Source organism: Amphiprion ocellaris, chromosome 5 (genome assembly GCF_022539595.1).
Source record: "Amphiprion ocellaris isolate individual 3 ecotype Okinawa chromosome 5, ASM2253959v1, whole genome shotgun sequence".
NCBI classification, from domain to species: domain Eukaryota; kingdom Metazoa; phylum Chordata; class Actinopteri; family Pomacentridae; genus Amphiprion; species Amphiprion ocellaris.
Genome location: NC_072770.1, coordinates 9,261,777 through 9,280,257, shown reverse-complemented (window position 1 = coordinate 9,280,257; position 18,481 = coordinate 9,261,777). Strand labels below are relative to the sequence as shown.

The 18,481-nt window shown below is 44.0% G+C and overlaps 1 protein-coding gene across 1 annotated transcript in view; it reads left to right on the top strand.

Moving 5' to 3' along the window:
* LOC111566772 (protein-glutamine gamma-glutamyltransferase 2-like) overlaps positions 1-18,481 on the top strand; it is a 58,005-nt gene that overhangs the window by 31,005 nt on the left and 8,519 nt on the right. Inside the window, exons 10-13 of the mRNA XM_055010620.1 lie at positions 3,406-3,515; positions 3,837-3,952; positions 4,118-4,244; positions 4,487-4,707. Of these exons, the coding sequence (XP_054866595.1) occupies positions 3,406-3,515; positions 3,837-3,952; positions 4,118-4,244; positions 4,487-4,707 (574 nt within the window). The remainder of the gene's footprint in view (positions 1-3,405; positions 3,516-3,836; positions 3,953-4,117; positions 4,245-4,486; positions 4,708-18,481) is intronic.

The window sequence follows — 18,481 nt, the reverse complement described above, 5'->3', positions numbered from 1 at the left end:
ACCTTGTCAAAGGCCTTTTCAGCATCCAATGACAGAAGAGCTGTGTCCGGTGTCTTTATTGAAGTCAATGACATTAAGTACTCTTCTTATATTATGTGAGCCTTGTCTTCCCGTTACCAAGCCATTCTGATCTCGATCTATAATATTTGGTAATATATCTTGTAAGCGTTTAGCTAAGATTTTGCAAATCATTTTAAGATCAGAATTTAATAGGCTTATTGATCACATTTATTGGAGGGTTTACCTGGTTTTGGTAATAATATGATTAAAGCATTATTCATATATGGCGGTAAATTACCATTTTGAAATGTTTCTAGGATCATTTCCAAAAGTGGTTTTATTAATTTATTCTTAAATCTTTTATAGAAGTCAACTGGAAAATCATCTGGTCCTGCTCTTTTCCCTGACTTCATAATATCATTGGCCTGTCCAATTTCTTCTTGACTAATTTCAGCCTCCAGAATCTCCCTGTTTTCATTTGGAATGCATGGTATAGACAATCCACCTAAAAACCTATTCAGTTTGGTTAAGTCACTTGTTTTTTGTAGCATACAGTTTTTTGTAATAATCTCTAAAGGCGCTATTAATTTCTACCAGATCTACAACTACCTGTCCATTATTTATGATACTAGTTATTGGTTTTTTGGATTCTAATTGTTTAATCTGCCATGCCAGTAATTAGACAGATTTTTCGCCTTGTTCATAAAAGATTTGCTTCAGTCTTAGAAGACTCAAGGCGGCCCTGTTCGCAGATTTTATATCATATTCAGCTCTCAGATTCAGTAAGTCATTCTCTAACTGAGAGTTACTATGTGCATATACCTTTTCTTGAAGAATTTTTATTTTAAATTCCATTTGGATTCTCTCCTCTTTGGAGATTTTGAACCTGTATAACTAATGATTTGCCCCCTTATAAAAGCTTTGAATGCCTCCCACTTTATACATGCAGTTGTTTGTGTAGTGTTGATGTCAAAGAACTCATCTGTTTTTCTATGTACTTGACAAATTTCTTATCCTGAAGCCATTTATGTTGAAAATGCCACCTAGCCTGGTTCTTTATCAATTTTTTATCCACATGTACTAAACAGCAGGGAGCGAGATCTGAAATAAGAATGTTATCACAGAAACAGTTATGAATCTTGGACATTAATTCTGTGAAAATCAAGAAATAATCAATACGTGAGAATGTTTTATGGGTATTAGAATAGCAAGAGTAGGCTTTGACCTGTGGTTTTAATTCTGTCTATATGTCCAACAGTCTCAATTCTTGCATGAAATGTTTCATAGTTATTCTACATCCACTGTGCCTATTGTCTAAGCCTGTTGACCTTTTGATACTGGGATTCAATGTACATTTAAAATTCCCTGCTATTGTATGCTGCCCAATAAGTGATGCTAAAGTAAGAAATAGGTTAACAAAGAAATTATTGTCATCAATATTAGGACCATATATGTTCACCAAATTTATATTTTCTGATAGCAAAGAACCTTGGATGATGAAATATCTTCCAAATTTGTCTCTAATTACGTTTTTCACTTAGAATGGGACTGTTTTGTGTATAAGAATCATAACTCCCCTAGCTCGGGATGAGATTAAAGACGTGAACACGGTACCTTGCCATCTACTATTTTTTTCTCATCCTCCTCTAGTAGATAAGTTTAATGTAGAAACACATTTTTGAGTCTGTCTTTTCTTTTATTCACAACTTTATTGAGCTTTATAAGCTTTTGTAGACCTCTGTAAATCCATGAAAATAAATTAAGATTAACGCTTTGATCTATGATTAACAAAGAGAATTAGATTACCTTGCACTGTGAATATAAACACAGAGAAATGCAAAGATGGATGATAAAACATTGTGAGCAAAAACAGATTCCCTTTCCTCACTTTCGTGGTAATCCCCCCCAAACTATTCTGTCTTCCATCATAGCTTATTGTGACTGTTCCATAACAGTGAGGATCAGGCAAACCACTCTACCTCTCCACTAATCTATCACACTGGCACTACTGTACTTATGACAATAACTCTCTTATAAGTAACATTTTAAACAGAGTTGTGTTATACATCATCGGTACATGGCATTTTACAGTCTGCAATTTGTAGACATATTTATGTTTCAGATCGTGCATATCCATGTATATATACTCGGATGCTCTACCTTCGTCATGTTCATCTACTTCTTTTGGATTTCTTTGATGAACTCCTGTGCGTCTTGAGGTGTCTTGAAAGTATGGGTTTCCCTTCATGTGTGAGCACCAGCTTCACTGGATGAATTACCCCATGACGAATCCCAAGGTTGCAAAGTTCTTTGCGAACTGGGTCGAACAGTTTTCTCTGTTGCTAGATTCCTGTCACCAAATCCAGGTGAAACCGCCCTTGTTGGTCATCGTATTTAGTATCCCCTTTACCTCGGGCCGCATTGGTGACTGTCAGTTTGTCCCTATAGTTGAGAAATTTCAAGAACAGTGTCCTCGGAGCTGACTTACTATTTCTCAATGGGCCAATTCGATGAGTTCTCTCCAAAACAACCGATGACTGCAGATCCACATTGTTCAATACATCTGAAATCCACTTCTCCAAGAAAGAACATGGGTCTTGTCCCTCCACTCCCTCTGGGAGATGCATCAATCTCAAGTTCCTCTGTCTTGAACGTGATTCCAAGTCTAGAACATTATCTTCTAGAGTTTTGCATTTCGACTCCAGTGCTTGCAGTTTAGTTTGCAACCGGGCGACATCATCTTTGGCATTTGATATTCGAATCTACACTCGTTCAGTACAGTTACTTATTTCCTTTCTCATATTTTCTATTGCTGTTATAATCCCATCAAATTTAGATGAAAACTCCATTCTCATGGCGTTAATGGCAGCCAGCACTGCGTTCATCCCCCCCATTCATCATTCCTACTTCGCCGCTAGTGTCTTTCTCTGCCATAGCCTCAGGTGTTTTCTCAGTTTCACCTCAAGCATGGAAGTCTGTTAGCTTGGGTTGTTTTGATAATTTGCCCTTTTCTCCATCCAATTGTCCTGCCTTGTTTTTACCATGACCACTCCAAGACTTTAGGGTTTGTTTTTGTTCCGAATGAGAGAAATTTAGTCAAATTTCAAATTATATGAGTAGAGCAGTGTGAAACACATCTTGCTACGTAGCCATCATAACCAGAAGTCCCATCTGGTGGGCTTTTGAATGTGTTTTCTAGAATACTATCATTCAGTAGAAATTCTACCTCTGTATGTGGGTTGTTTCTAAACCAGGATTGTCCAGGAGCTTGACAAGTTATAACTGTAGTCGACAGTGAGAGGATGAAGGTGCTGAAGTGCTTCAGAACATTTTGGTTCCTTTAAATTGGTTCTCCAGTGTTGCGTTTGCATGCTTGTAGACTCTGAATGTTGTGTTGTGTTTAAGGAACTTCCACGTCTGGACGGAGGGTTGGATGAAGCGACCAGACCTGGGAATCGATGGGGAATACGACGGCTGGCAAGCTGTGGATCCAACGCCACAGGAGTTGAGCGATGGTACAGACCTTCTTGTCTCTTGCTCCCATAAACTTTAATCCTTTGATGCACGAAATGGGCCAAAACTGACCCACGTTCAATAGAAAATGGGCATCGCTTGACTCATGTTGTGCATGAAAGGGTTTCAGAGCCTATGTTATGCACATTTTCAGGTTTATAATGTTATTTTGGGGGTCTGCTAGATCCTATTACATTCTAGTTTTATCAGCACTGTAGTGCCTTTAAGTTGCATTAGAGCAAAAGATTTTCTGTGAGGAAAAACACAATAATGGCTTATTGGTGGTACCTGTGTGATGGTTTTCATTGTTTCTCCTCCTACAGGTGTGTTCTGCTGTGGCCCAGCCTCAGTCAAAGGCATCCTAAATGGACAAACGGGCTTTAAATATGATGCTCCATTTATCTTTGCTGAGGTCAATGCTGACTGCGTTTACTATATGGTAAGTAGGAGCAAAGCATATATCTCCATCAATCTCCAACTTCATAAATACAGGGGCCATTAATGATAACAGAATGCCAGCTGTGGAGAAATGGAACCTTGATCCAATTTTATCTCCAGTTTTGTTTCATGAATTCTTGCTTTGTGTTGTGTGTATTTCTGTCAGAGCACAGAGAGTGGTGAAATGTTGAAAGTCGACTCTGACACCAAGAGAGTCGGGAAGAAGATCTCCACCAAGGCTGTTGGTTCCAGGAGGAGGCAGAACATCACCAAGAGCTACAAGCACAAAGAAGGTATCTCACACTCTGTTGTTCATGCTGTACCACAGTGGAAATCACTTTGTTTAATTCAGTTTATTGCTTTGTGGTCACTTACTGTGTAGTTAAATCACCCTTTTTTTTTGCGTATAATGATCAAGTAACAGGTAGAGAATCACAGCAGACAACAAGACTTCGAACTTTCTTGTGAATCGGAACCATTAAGTCACATCGATACACACTTAAGGTTACATTAATCTAAATTATCCACCTTACAGGGTCAAAAAGAGAGAGGCATTGCTTTTTCTATGCCGCCACCAGAGATTATTCCAAACCTGATGATGAAATAGATGAAGACGAAGAGGAAGAAGAAGAGGAGGAGGAAGTAATGGATACGGAAGCTGAAAGTGGAGAAACCGATGGGGGAGGTGGAAGTGGAGGGATGGAGGAGGAACCCACCCCACAACCTCCATCACCAGTGACTATTCGATTTAAAAAGGTACGTTGCAGCCACCACAGTTTCCCTTTCTTTTCAGAGTTATTTAACGGGATGTCGTGAATCATAGTGTTTGCTAATTTTATGTTTTTTTTTTTGTGACGATTTTCTGCCTACCGTTCGTAAATGACACTTTAATGCAACTTTGAGGTGTCCCCGTGGCTCAGAGGGTTTAAACTGCAAAGGAAGAACTGAAGCATCTCTGATTTGACTCGTCCTTCATGTAACCTAGGCCATGTAGGGCTCCACTTCCTGTGCTACTCTTATTTTCCCGGGCCAAGTTCCTTTTACATAGCCCGGTCCCATACGCCACTTCCTGTCTGTCACTGCTCTGCATTCAGCCCTGTCACAGCACCACGCTGTATCTGGCGTTTGTTTGACTCTCCAAAACTGCTCCGAACTCCGACTAAAAGTAGCAATTGGGCTAAAACAGCTCCACGAAACTCTTTATCCTCTCATCCACCTCTCTGGCGATCGGTGAGTGCGTGCGTCGCATAGGTTACGCTAAATGATTTATCAATACAATACGTTGCGCTGACTTTAAATCTAACATTTGCAGATACATCTCCCCGTATCCCGGCGGATCCTCATATTAAACCCCCCCGTATTCGTACTACTCACCGGTGAGTCCTCAAATCTTGCGGTTGTGTGATTTACGTTTGTTAGTACCACAAATCTTAATGCTGCTCTGCAGCTAGGTTAATGCTAATATAGCATGTTGCTTCAGCCGGCTAGCGCGGCTATTTTTGTGGATATTCTTTTAATCTCAGCCTTATCTGTTAATCTACTCCAGCGGAATCGTAGGCAACAGATAGATACTTAAAGCAGTGCCTCAATTTCTATTAGTTTAGACTTTTAGGTCACTTTTTTTTGTTAGTTTTGAAACCGGGTGCCCCCGCAGCCATCTTTGTTTTGAATGAATGTGGATGCATTCACATGAATGAGATTTAGACCTGTTGCGCAACAATATTCCCAAATACTTGAAATGAAGTAATTGTATATTTAATACAATTTAACACAAGGCTCGAGGCCTAATTGAATTGAAAGTGCACTTTTATACCTCCGACTTTTATACCTTCGACCTTTATACATTTGACTTTACAACTGAAATTAATTCACATCTAGATATTAAACTTCTAATGAAGCGTCATAATAGATCAATGGATGTAATTTCTATTCAAATTGAATAGAGTAATTAAATGCTGTGCATTATAGCATTTCAATGGTTTTGGTTATTTAAAACTGTATTTATTTTAGTTATTTATTTTGTAATTTACTTTTACTGATTTATTGTCTTGGTTTATTTTATTGCTGTACTAATTGGAATTTTTTCTCCTGACTCCTGTTTTAGGTCAGGTTTTTTTTTTTTTTTTAGGTTTTTTTTGTTTTTTCCCCCTTCTGGAATTAATCCTCTTTGATGGCGAGCTATCCCGTCCCCTACCTCCTGCTGTGGTAGGACACCTTTTGTTGTTTCCACGAACCTGGATCAAGGATTATTTTGTTTATGGACACTGAACTGAAAAAAAAAGACTTTGAATCCCGAACCTCTCAAAAAGAGGCTTTGAATTGAACTTTGAGCTGTAATTCCCGACCTGGTGATCTTTTGTTTGGTTTTGAACTTTCGAACTGTATTGGTTTTTGTTTATTAATTGATATACATAATATAATATTAATACCATAACTAATATTATATTATACTATATTAATTGATTATAATTGATTATACCTGTTTATTATCTATATATTTATATTATACATACCTCATACTATTTCACCTTTACTATTGTAATTATTACTCTGGTTATTATACAATACCTTTTATTTATACGCAAATCCAATTGCAAATTTTGGAAAAAATATATCTTTGAAACTTGAATCAACCGTGTCTGTCCATTACTCATACCCTTTGGCTCCAGCAGACGAACCTGGTCTGATCATTATTATAACATCTACTTGCAGTCAGTTCCCTAGCCCCTAGGGCGTTACATGTGGCAAGCTAGCCAGGAGTCAAAAGGTGTGACTAATTGGGCAGCCTGACGTATTTTTATTTACACGTCAGTCATGGATTTTGTTGCGCAAGCAGGTGTGAACATTTCGCGCTCTGTTTTAGTCTCTGGCGTTACTAACACTAGTGCTGATGAAGAAATCATTGACCAACTTCGCACTTATGGTACCCTAAAAGTAGCCTTACCTGTTAGCGATCCTAAAAGCACATTTTACAAAAACCTGATCATAGAGTTCGAAGAAGAAAGTGCGTTCACAGATCTAGAGGGGTTTCTCCCTTACACTTACACCTCTCCTACCACTGCTGGCCGTGTGTATCGCATCACTGCGCTTGCTAATGAGTACGCGGCTACAGTGCCCAGCAGCGGTCCCTCCCCAAATTACCTTCGCACCTTTAAGGAAATAGCCGAAAGCAGCGGAACACGTTTTGAGGACGTACTGAAAGCTGTAATGGACCAAATCCAGGAACACTTGGATAAAGAAAGAGCAACTGAGGACTCAGGAATTGGAAATGAAACCAAAGGAAAGGAAGACGAGGACGCAAAAACGGACGTGACAATCGCAGCACAGACCGTGCTTGGACCCGACTTGTCCCTGCCGCCCCCTCGTTCTCCCCGACCTCCTCCTGGTCTGTCCCACACTGGACAGCAGGGGACAACAAGACGCCGTCATACACCCGACCCTGAACCCAGGGTGTCCCTGACGCACCAGGACCTCAATCCCCCTGAGATTCAGAGGGTAGTTGTGGAACACGTCGTCCGCAACACTGGCCATGGCATCCCGTCGTTGCACCAACTTCGCACATTCTCTGGCCGCGTCCCGAAGCCTAGTGCCGAGGCAGATTTTGACTCGTGGCGATCACAAATCGACCTGCTACTCGCCGACCCGAATTTGTCTGCATTGTCTGTCACCAGACGGATCATCGAGAGCCTGCTGACCCCTGCGGCTGATCTTGTTAAAGGCTTGGGCCCCGACACTCTGCCAACCATTCTGCTCCGCATCCTCGATTCTGCTTTCGGGACGGTGCAGGATGGCGAAGAGCTCTACGCCCAATTCCTCAACATTTTGCAGAATGCAGGGGAGAGACCATCCACGTACCTTCAGCGGCTCCAGGTCAAACTCAACACAGTGGTCAGGAGGGGAGGAATCCAGGCAGCTGAGATGGATAGACACCTGCTGAAGCAATTCGTGCGTGGCTGCTGGGAAAATGCGCTAATCATGAAGCTGCAGCTTGAGCGACGTCGTGAGAACCCACCACCGTTCTCAGAGCTCCTGCTGATGTTACGGACAGAGGAAGACAGACAACAAGCAAAAGAGACACTGATGAAGAGACACATTGCTTCAAGCTCCTCAAAACCAAAAGCCAACATCCAATCACACAGCGTTTGTTCATGTGGGCACAAATCGCCCAGTGATGAGCTGAAGGAATTGAGGAAGCAGATGGCCGAACTCCAGCGTCAAATGTCTGCCTTCATGTCTTCCCAGCAGCATAGCCCAGCACCATCCAAGCCAGCGACACGTCTATCCGGCAAGTCCAGCCAGCCTGCGCCCAAGACCACAGCCAAGCCAAAGCCATGGTACTGCTTTCACTGTGGTGAAGATGGCCACGTCTCCTCCTCGTGCACCAATCCAGCAAATCCTACCCTGGTTGAGCAGAAGAGAAAAGAGCTACGGAAGAAGCAGCAGGTCTGGACCACCAAGAACACCCCATCAAGCCAGTTAAACTAGAACCAGCTCCTGTGACGGGACACACTGGAGCTGCCACGAACACCAGTCCCAAGATGACGTGCACCATGCCACACTTGCCCAGGGGTTTAATTGGGACGAAGAGCACAGGTCAGATCCAGATCAAGGGAACCACCTTCAGCTGTCTCCTAGATACCGGCTCCCAGGTCACAACCGTACCACACTCGTTTTACAACCAGTACCTCTCTGACCACGAGATACAGCCGCTTGATGACCTGCTCGAAGTTGAAGGAGCAAACGGACAGTCTGTCCCCTACCTGGGGTACATCGAACTCAACGTGACGTTCCCTTCTGACCTGCTTGGATCCACCATCTCCGTCGACACCCTGGCTCTTGTGGTCCCCGACCGGAAAGAATCCCAGTCCATGATCCTGGTAGGCACCAACACACTTGACACAGCCTACAGAGAACACATTGACAATCATCCAAACCTGTCTTTCCAGCCTTCTGCCACCGGTTACCGGGCTGTGCTGACGATCCTCCAACATCGCCACCGGCATAGCTTGGACGACCAGAGTGCACCCCTGCTCCTGAACCAACCATGCACCATCTCCGCCGGACAGACCACTGTCCTTGAGGGAGTCCTGGTTACACGGTCACTGCAGGGAGAAAAGGCTGTGATCATCGAGCATCCGGTTTCCCACGCGCTGCCTGGTGGGCTCATTGTAAAGGCGTGCATCGCTGACCTGCCCAGACATCGGCCTTGCCATCTGCCGGTCATCGTGGCCAATGAATCAGACCACGCAGTTACAATTCCAGCGCGCTCCATTATTGCAGAAACGTGTCCTTTCACGAACATCCACAACAAGCAGCACAGCGTCCATCCAGTTCAGTCCAACCAGTCCACCACCACTCCAGCTCCGCTCCGCTACGATTTTGGGGACTCTCCACTTCCAGCTGAATGGAAGGAGCGAATCATCCATCAGCTCAACAGTATTCCCGAGGTATTCGCCCGGCATGACCTGGACTTCGGCAGGACGGACAAGGTGAAACACCATATCCAACTGTCCGATCCAAGCCCATTTAAACAGCGACCCAGGCCCATCCACCCCCAAGACCTGGATGCAGTCAGGCAACACCTTCAGGAGCTGTTAGAGTCCGGAGTTATCCGGGAGTCAGAGTCTCCATTCGCATCCCCAATCGTAGTGGTTCGTAAGAAGAATGGGAGTGTTCGATTATGCATCGACTACAGAAAACTGAATTTACAAACGATCAAAGACGCATACCCGCTGCCCAAACTGGAAGACACCTTTTCTGCGCTTTCAGGCTCAAAGTGGTTTTCGGTCCTTGATTTAAAATCCGGATATTACCAGATTGAAATGGAGGAATCTGACAAGCCGAAGACCGCTTTCGTGTGCCCACTTGGATTCTTTGAGTTCAATCGGATGCCGCAAGGGGTGACCAATGCCCCGAGCACCTTCCAACGACTGATGGAGCGGTGCATGGGGGAACTACATTTGAGGGAGGTTTTAGTTTTTATCGACGACCTGATCATCTTCGCGCCAACTCTTGAGGAGCACGAGGCCCGCCTCATGAGGGTCTTACGTCGGCTGAAGGAATTCGGGCTGAAACTGTCCCTTGAGAAATGCACGTTTTTCCAAACGTCGGTGAAATATCTCGGACACATGGTTTCAGAAGCCGGTATTGAAACTGACCCCGACAAAATAAAGACTCTTACCTCTTGGCCGGTTCCCCAAAACCTTAAGGAGCTCAGGTCCTTCCTCGGGTTCGCCGGATATTACCGGAGGTTCGTCCAGGGCTATTCTGCGATTGTCAAGCCACTCCACGACCTCACAGCCGGATATCCGCCGTCCCAGAAGCAGTTTAAGAGCAAGATCAAACCTGATGCTTACCTGAATCCCAAGGAGCCGTTTGGGGGTCGCTGGTCACCTGATTGTCAAACTGCCTTTGAGACAATAATCACAGTACTTACCTCTGCTCCAGTCCTGGCCTTTGCAGACCCACAGAAGCCATATACTCTCCACACAGACGCCAGTTCTACCGGCCTGGGTGCCATCTTATATCAAGAACATGACGGGGTGGACCGAGTTGTAGCGTATGCCAGTCGAGGCCTTTCCAAGAGCGAAGCCAAGTACCCAGCCCACAAATTGGAGTTTCTCGCTCTCAAGTGGGCGGTCTGTGAGAAATTCAATGACTATTTGTACGGTGCACAGTTCACGGTTTTGACTGACAGCAATCCCTTGACATACCTGCTCACATCCGCCAAATTAGATGCCACCAGCTACCGTTGGTTGTCTGCTTTGTCCACCTTCAACTTTAAAATCGTCTACAGGGCTGGTAAACAAAATGCAGACGCTGACGGCTTGTCTCGCAGGCCCCATGGAGAGTTGTCAGACGACCCTTCATCCAGAAAGGAACAAGAACGCATCCTCAGGTTCGCCCAGCAACACCTAGACCCCTCCATAATCTCCATCGACCAACAGACCGTCCAGGCCATCTCCGACCGCCATCTGTGTCGCAGCCCACACATCAGTGAGTCCGCAAGTGCCCTTTTACTGTCCTTGTCTGCGCAGGTGGGCAGTATTCCAGACAGCTTTGCGGACGACACCCAATTCGCCTCCCTTGTGCTCCCTCAGCTCTCTCGTTCAGAGATCGCCATCAAGCAGCGTGCTGACCCCGTAATTCAACACGTTGTGGCACAGCTTGAACGAGGAGAGTCACCGCCGCCGACGCTGAGGGAGCAGCTCCCAGACCTACCTCTACTACTCCGAGAAGTAAACAAGATGGAGCTCCGTAACACCCTTCTCGTGAGAAGGCGGCAGGTCGGGAGTGAGCAGTCATTCCAACTTGTGCTGCCAGAGGAATTCCGGGCGGAGGTTCTACACCAGCTGCATGACCAGATGGGCCATATGGGGACAGAACGGACGCTGGACCTTGTCCGCTCCCGGTTCTATTGGCCCCGGATGGCCCTGGACGTAGCCAACAAGATCAAGACCTGTGAGAGATGTGTGCGCCGCAAGTCCCTACCCGAGCATGCCGCACCTCTGGTCAATATCCAGACGTCTCGTCCTCTCGAGCTAGTCTGTATGGACTTCCTGTCTGTTGAACCTGATGGAAGGACGAAAGATATTCTTGTCATGACCGACCATTTCACCAAGTATGCGATCGCTGTGCCCACCCCCAATCAGAAAGCCACGACCGTTGCCCGTTGTCTTTGGGACCATTTCCTGGTCCATTACGGCATTCCGGAGAGGCTGCATAGTGATCAGGGCACAGACTTCGAGTCACAGATCATCCGTGAACTGTGTGAGATGGCCGGCATACACAAGATGCGCACCACACCATATCATCCGAGGGGCAACCCAGTGGAACGTTTCAATAGAACCTTACTGGACATGCTTGGGACATTAACCAACCAACAAAAACACAATTGGAAAGATTATGTAAAACCACTCGTGCACGCATACAATTGCACAAAAAATGACAGTACTGGATACTCACCTTATGAATTACTCTTTGGCCGCCAACCCAGACTTCCTGTGGATCTTGCCTTTGGATTGCCACTTACTGATAACAAACCAGAAACACACACGCAATATGTCCAAAAGCTCAAATCACAATTGGAGGAGAGTTATAAGCTGGCCAAAGACAGTGCCCAGAAACTGATGGACCGGAATAAACTCCGCTTCGACCGCAATATCACACCTTCAGAGTTGAGTGTCGGAGACAGGGTTCTGGTCCGGAACGTGCGTCTGAGGGGCAAACGCAAACTTGCAGACAAATGGGAGCCCGTTGTGTACATTGTCATCAAGAGGGCCGGCAACCTTCCGGTGTACACAGTCAGGCCTGAGGGGAAACAGAAACCAGAACGAACACTACATAGAGATCTCCTGCTTCCCTGTGGGTATCTACCTGCTCCTGCACCATACTTACCTGCAAAGAAAAAGACCCCTGCCTTTCCTCCTCTCGATCCAGCTGATGACTATGCCGATGACAGAATCAATTCTGTTGTGCAAGTTCCTACCGCACTTGAACCTGTGAGATTTACCACTGTTATTGACTTACCCACTGTCCGTCCGCCAGCTCTTCTCCTCGATCCCCCTGAGGTCACTGCTCCAATTCCGCCTCAAGCACCTGTCAGTCCGGATGACGGAAGCTCTGCAGTTGGTGGCCACATGTCCTCAGTTGCTGAAGAACCCCCTCTTGCTGCGGGTACAGTGGAACCTGAAGAAAGCTGTGAAATCGACCTTGACTTACCTGATTCTGCCGAAATCCCTGAACCAGAACGTGACTTACCTGAATCGCCGATACCTGCAGAACCTCTAACTGAACGAGACTTACCTGATCCGGCTGGTACATCTATCACTGTGGAAAGTCCTCTTCCACAGCCAGAACCTTCCAGCACTTCTGAACTTGACTCACCGTTAGCCGCTGATCCAAGTCTTGAGCCCGAGCCTCCACTACGCCGTTCAGCTCGGTCGAGACAACCACCGGACCGCCTTCAATATTCTGCTCCTGGTCAGCCGTTTCTGAAAAGCATCCAGAGCCTCCTCCATGGCCTGAGCACTGCCTTTACTATCGCCCTTGAAGACGATAGCCATGTGGTTCCCACTGTCCCCAGCCAGTCAACCATCCGCTGCCAGCCTGGCCCATGTCCGAGGCCGTACATGGGTTCAGGGGGGGAGAGTGTAACCCAGGCCATGTAGGGCTCCACTTCCTGTGCTACTCTTATTTTCCCGGGCCAAGTTCCTTTTACATAGCCCGGTCCCATACGCCACTTCCTGTCTGTCACTGCTCTGCATTCAGCCCTGTCACAGCACCACGCTGTATCTGGCGTTTGTTTGACTCTCCAAAACTGCTCCGAACTCCGACTAAAAGTAGCAATTGGGCTAAAACAGCTCCACGAAACTCTTTATCCTCTCATCCACCTCTCTGGCGATCGGTGAGTGCGTGCGTCGCATAGGTTACGCTAAATGATTTATCAATACAATACGTTGCGCTGACTTTAAATCTAACATTTGCAGATACATCTCCCCGTATCCCGGCGGATCCTCATATTAAACCCCCCCGTATTCGTACTACTCACCGGTGAGTCCTCAAATCTTGCGGTTGTGTGATTTACGTTTGTTAGTACCACAAATCTTAATGCTGCTCTGCAGCTAGGTTAATGCTAATATAGCATGTTGCTTCAGCCGGCTAGCGCGGCTATTTTTGTGGATATTCTTTTAATCTCAGCCTTATCTGTTAATCTACTCCAGCGGAATCGTAGGCAACAGATAGATACTTAAAGCAGTGCCTCAATTTCTATTAGTTTAGACTTTTAGGTCACTTTTTTTTGTTAGTTTTGAAACCGGGTGCCCCCGCAGCCATCTTTGTTTTGAATGAATGTGGATGCATTCACATGAATGAGATTTAGACCTGTTGCGCAACAATATTCCCAAATACTTGAAATGAAGTAATTGTATATTTAATACAATTTAACACAAGGCTCGAGGCCTAATTGAATTGAAAGTGCACTTTTATACCTCCGACTTTTATACCTTCGACCTTTATACATTTGACTTTACAACTGAAATTAATTCACATCTAGATATTAAACTTCTAATGAAGCGTCATAATAGATCAATGGATGTAATTTCTATTCAAATTGAATAGAGTAATTAAATGCTGTGCATTATAGCATTTCAATGGTTTTGGTTATTTAAAACTGTATTTATTTTAGTTATTTATTTTGTAATTTACTTTTACTGATTTATTGTCTTGGTTTATTTTATTGCTGTACTAATTGGAATTTTTTCTCCTGACTCCTGTTTTAGGTCAGGTTTTTTTTTTAGGTTTTTTTTGTTTTTTCCCCCTTCTGGAATTAATCCTCTTTGATGGCGAGCTATCCCGTCCCCTACCTCCTGCTGTGGTAGGACACCTTTTGTTGTTTCCACGAACCTGGATCAAGGATTATTTTGTTTATGGACACTGAACTGAAAAAAAAAGACTTTGAATCCCGAACCTCTCAAAAAGAGGCTTTGAATTGAACTTTGAGCTGTAATTCCCGACCTGGTGATCTTTTGTTTGGTTTTGAACTTTCGAACTGTATTGGTTTTTGTTTATTAATTGATATACATAATATAATATTAATACCATAACTAATATTATATTATACTATATTAATTGATTATAATTGATTATACCTGTTTATTATCTATATATTTATATTATACATACCTCATACTATTTCACCTTTACTATTGTAATTATTACTCTGGTTATTATACAATACCTTTTATTTATACGCAAATCCAATTGCAAATTTTGGAAAAAATATATCTTTGAAACTTGAATCAACCGTGTCTGTCCATTACTCATACCCTTTGGCTCCAGCAGACGAACCTGGTCTGATCATTATTATAACATCTACTTGCAGTCAGTTCCCTAGCCCCTAGGGCGTTACATTCACATGCTACCAAAACAGATGACAGAACCAACAAAGAAATTAAAACTTACATCACCTTCCATAAAGAATCCTGAAAAGGTCTGAAGAGGCCGCGATGTAAATTGTGTTCCTCATTCATAGATTTGTACAATATCTCTGTGTAAACAGAAATATCCACTATTTATTGACTATTTATCTGCATCATTCCTGGTCGATGATGTAGCATACAGCAGGATTGCCCTGTGCTTATTTAATTTAAATTTTCATCTGTAGCCCCACAGACAGCAGATGACCTTTAAAGCCATTCACTTGCACACTTTTGGATTTAGGTGTTGATTTGGCAAGTGTAAAAAATGCTTTTGTTCAAATTTGTCTCTCAAAAATCATGTTTTAACTGGGAGAATTGTGTTCATTTTCTGTTTGGAACTTTTATTCGTAGACTTTCATTTTCCTTTCCTTTTTGGTTTGGCTTAGGCAACCTACATGGTTAGGCTTGGTACAATATCATTGCTTGGTAAAATACAGCCTTTTAACCACATGTCTGGGGCATAAGGGTGATGAGTCGAATATTCACTGTCCATCCCAAGAAAAAGGTGCACACTAATATTTCCATGGACCGCCTTTAGCTCTGAGAACGACACACATTCAGTGTGGCATCATTTCGATGAGCTTCTGCAATGTCACAGCATTCATTTCTGTCCAGAGATGCATTAATTTTCTACCAAGATCTTATACTGATGATGGGAGTCAGACTTCTGCGCAAAGTCTTCTCCAGAACATCCCAAAGATTCTCAATGGGGCTGAGGTCTGGACTCTGTGGAGGACAATCCATGTGTGAAAATGATGTCTCATGCTCCCTGATCCACTCATTCACAATGTGAGCCCCATGAATCCTGGCATCATCATCTTGGAATATGCCCGTGACATCAGGGAAGAAAAACTCCATTGATGGAAAGACCTGGTCATTCAGTATATTCAGGTAGTCAGCTGACCTCATTCTTTGGGAACATAATGTTGCTGAACCTGACCAACCCCAGATCATAACCCAAACCCCCACAGACTGGTAGGTACTAGCCATGATGAGTGCATCACTTCATCTGCCTCTCTTCTTACCCTGATGCCCCCATCACTTTGGAACAGGGTAAATCTGGACTCATCAGATCACATGACCTCCTTCCAGTTCTCCAGAGTCCAATCTTTATACTACCTAGCAAACTGAAGCCTGTTTTTCCAATTAGCATCACTGGTCAGTGGTTTTCTTAGGGATACACAGCAGTTTACATCCAATCCAGGGGTGAAAGTAAGCCAGTACGGTCCGGAACGGCGTTCCGGTAAGAGTTTAGGTCCCGGAACGGCGTGGTACGGAGATCACGGGAGATGAGCTGCCAGCTCAAACAGTGAACCGGCCGCGGATCCCGCGACCCGTGCGAAACGTACTCGTGAACACAAAAAAGTGATGCTAAAGCATGAAGCCTAAAACATTAAGCACTTTATTTCCTACGTAAATTTCAAACACGAGATTATTTTTGCTTGCAACCGTAGGATAATAAGCCATGACAAAGCGTTCATTCTCCGTGGGCGTCTGTCTCGCTCACACACGAGAGTGAGAGGCGAAAAGCCAAACCCGGCGAAACTTTTCCTTTACTCTAAGCCGAGTAGCCGAGAGCAAATTGAGCATGCGCGGTCTGCAAAGGGGTGCGTTTGATTTGATGTTCGGGGACGCTTGCTTCTGTCAAAACCAGTCATTCACACAATAAATTTGAAAGCGGGCCAATGCAAATAATAAATGAAATGACAAATAAATGTGTATGTTTTGATAGGGTAATTTAAAAGACGAATTTTTGATACTTTGCGAGGATCAAAACTAGAGAGAAAGAAAGAAAGATAGAAAGAAAGACAAAAAGAAATAAAGATGCAGAGAAAAATTGATCAAATATTTAAGCGGAAGATTTCTACTGAAAAGGAATATATTCAGCCAAAGAAAAATCCCAGAGAAGATGTGAGTCAAATAGATCAGATTCAGGATGAGGACAATGAGGACAACAGAAGAGAGCCAGCAGCAGCAGCAGAATCAGAGGCAAGCCCAGGTGATGCCACATCCAACTTTCCATCTATATGGACTAAGGAACAATACCACCAGTTCAAGGATAAAAATGAATGGCTCTTTGCTAAAAATGGAATGCTTGGTTGCACATTATGCCACAATGTTAAAGACCTTGGTGTCATGTCCTCCCGTGGTGTGAATATTGCTGCTAATTGGGCTGAGGGAAAAATATGTTTATTTGGACAAACAAGGGAAATTCAGCTTACATCGCTAAGGAAAAAAATACATGAGCACAAAAACTCCCTTGCACACAAAGAGGCAGATAAAATACTGCAAACAGCAAAGAAAGACATATTGATGAATATAAATGCCACAAGTCAGGAATTTGCCTTTGAGACAACTGCCAGAGTCTTCAGAACAGCTTATTATGTGGCCAAATCTAACAAACCTTTCACTGATTTTGAAAGTTTGATAGACCTGCAGGAGGCAAACTCAATGAATTTAGGCCATGTTTTACACAGCAAAACTGTCTGTGTGGACATTGTGGATCATGTGGCTTCACAGATGAAAAATGAGATCTTGAAAAAGATTATCAAAAATAAGAGTAAAATCACCATACTGGCAGATGAATCCACTACAGTTGGAAACAAGTCCACGCTGATTGTGTTTCTTAAGGCTAGTGTTGATGGAGCCATGGAGCCAATAGCTTTCCCACTGGAGCTGGTTGAGTTGGATAGTTTGAATGAAGCTCACATCAAAGAGAAACTCCTAACCTGCTTGCAAAAAAAATGGTTTAAGCTCTCAACTGCTGCAAGAACAGTTAATTGGATTTTGTAGTGATGGAGCAAGTGTGATGCTGGGAGTGAAATCTGGAGTCGGAAAGCTACTCAAGGATGACTTTCCATCTATTGTGCTGTGGCACTGCCTTAACCATAGGTTAGTGCTTGCTGTGGACCAAGCACTTGATAAAACAGGAGGAACAAAGGACTTTCATGCTTTCCTGGATTCACTGTATGCCCTGTACAGCCAGTCTCCTAAAAACACGAGAAAGCTGAGCGAATGTGCCCACAATCTACACATCACCCTCAGAAGAATAGGGAAAGTGTTTACTGTTCGCTGGGTGGCTTCTTCATGGAGAGCAGTCAGTGCAGTGTGGCAATCATACCCAGCCTTGGCACAACATTTTCGTGAGGCATCAGAGGACCACAGCAGAGACAGTAAGGAAAGAGCCAAATTTAGTGGATTGTTATCCAAGTTGTGCTCTGTCAGTTTTGTCAAAAGTCTGGCACTGATGGTGGATATTCTGACAGAGCTGAAAAACTTGTCTGAAATACTTCAGAGCAGGAAGACCACAATCCCTAAGGCCCATGAGATGATGACCATCTATGTGCAGCGCATTGAGAGCCTGTGTGACTACCCAGGGAAACATACAGTGGAAGCAGTCCAGAGTGAGCAGAAGATGATTTTCAAGGGGGAACAACTGAGAGTGGGAAAGTCCCCCACCATTGATTCTGTTCAGTTTATACATGCAGTTGTTGAAAATATGAAGCAAAGATTATTTACAACGACAGCAAACAGAGCACAGAGCAGTGTGG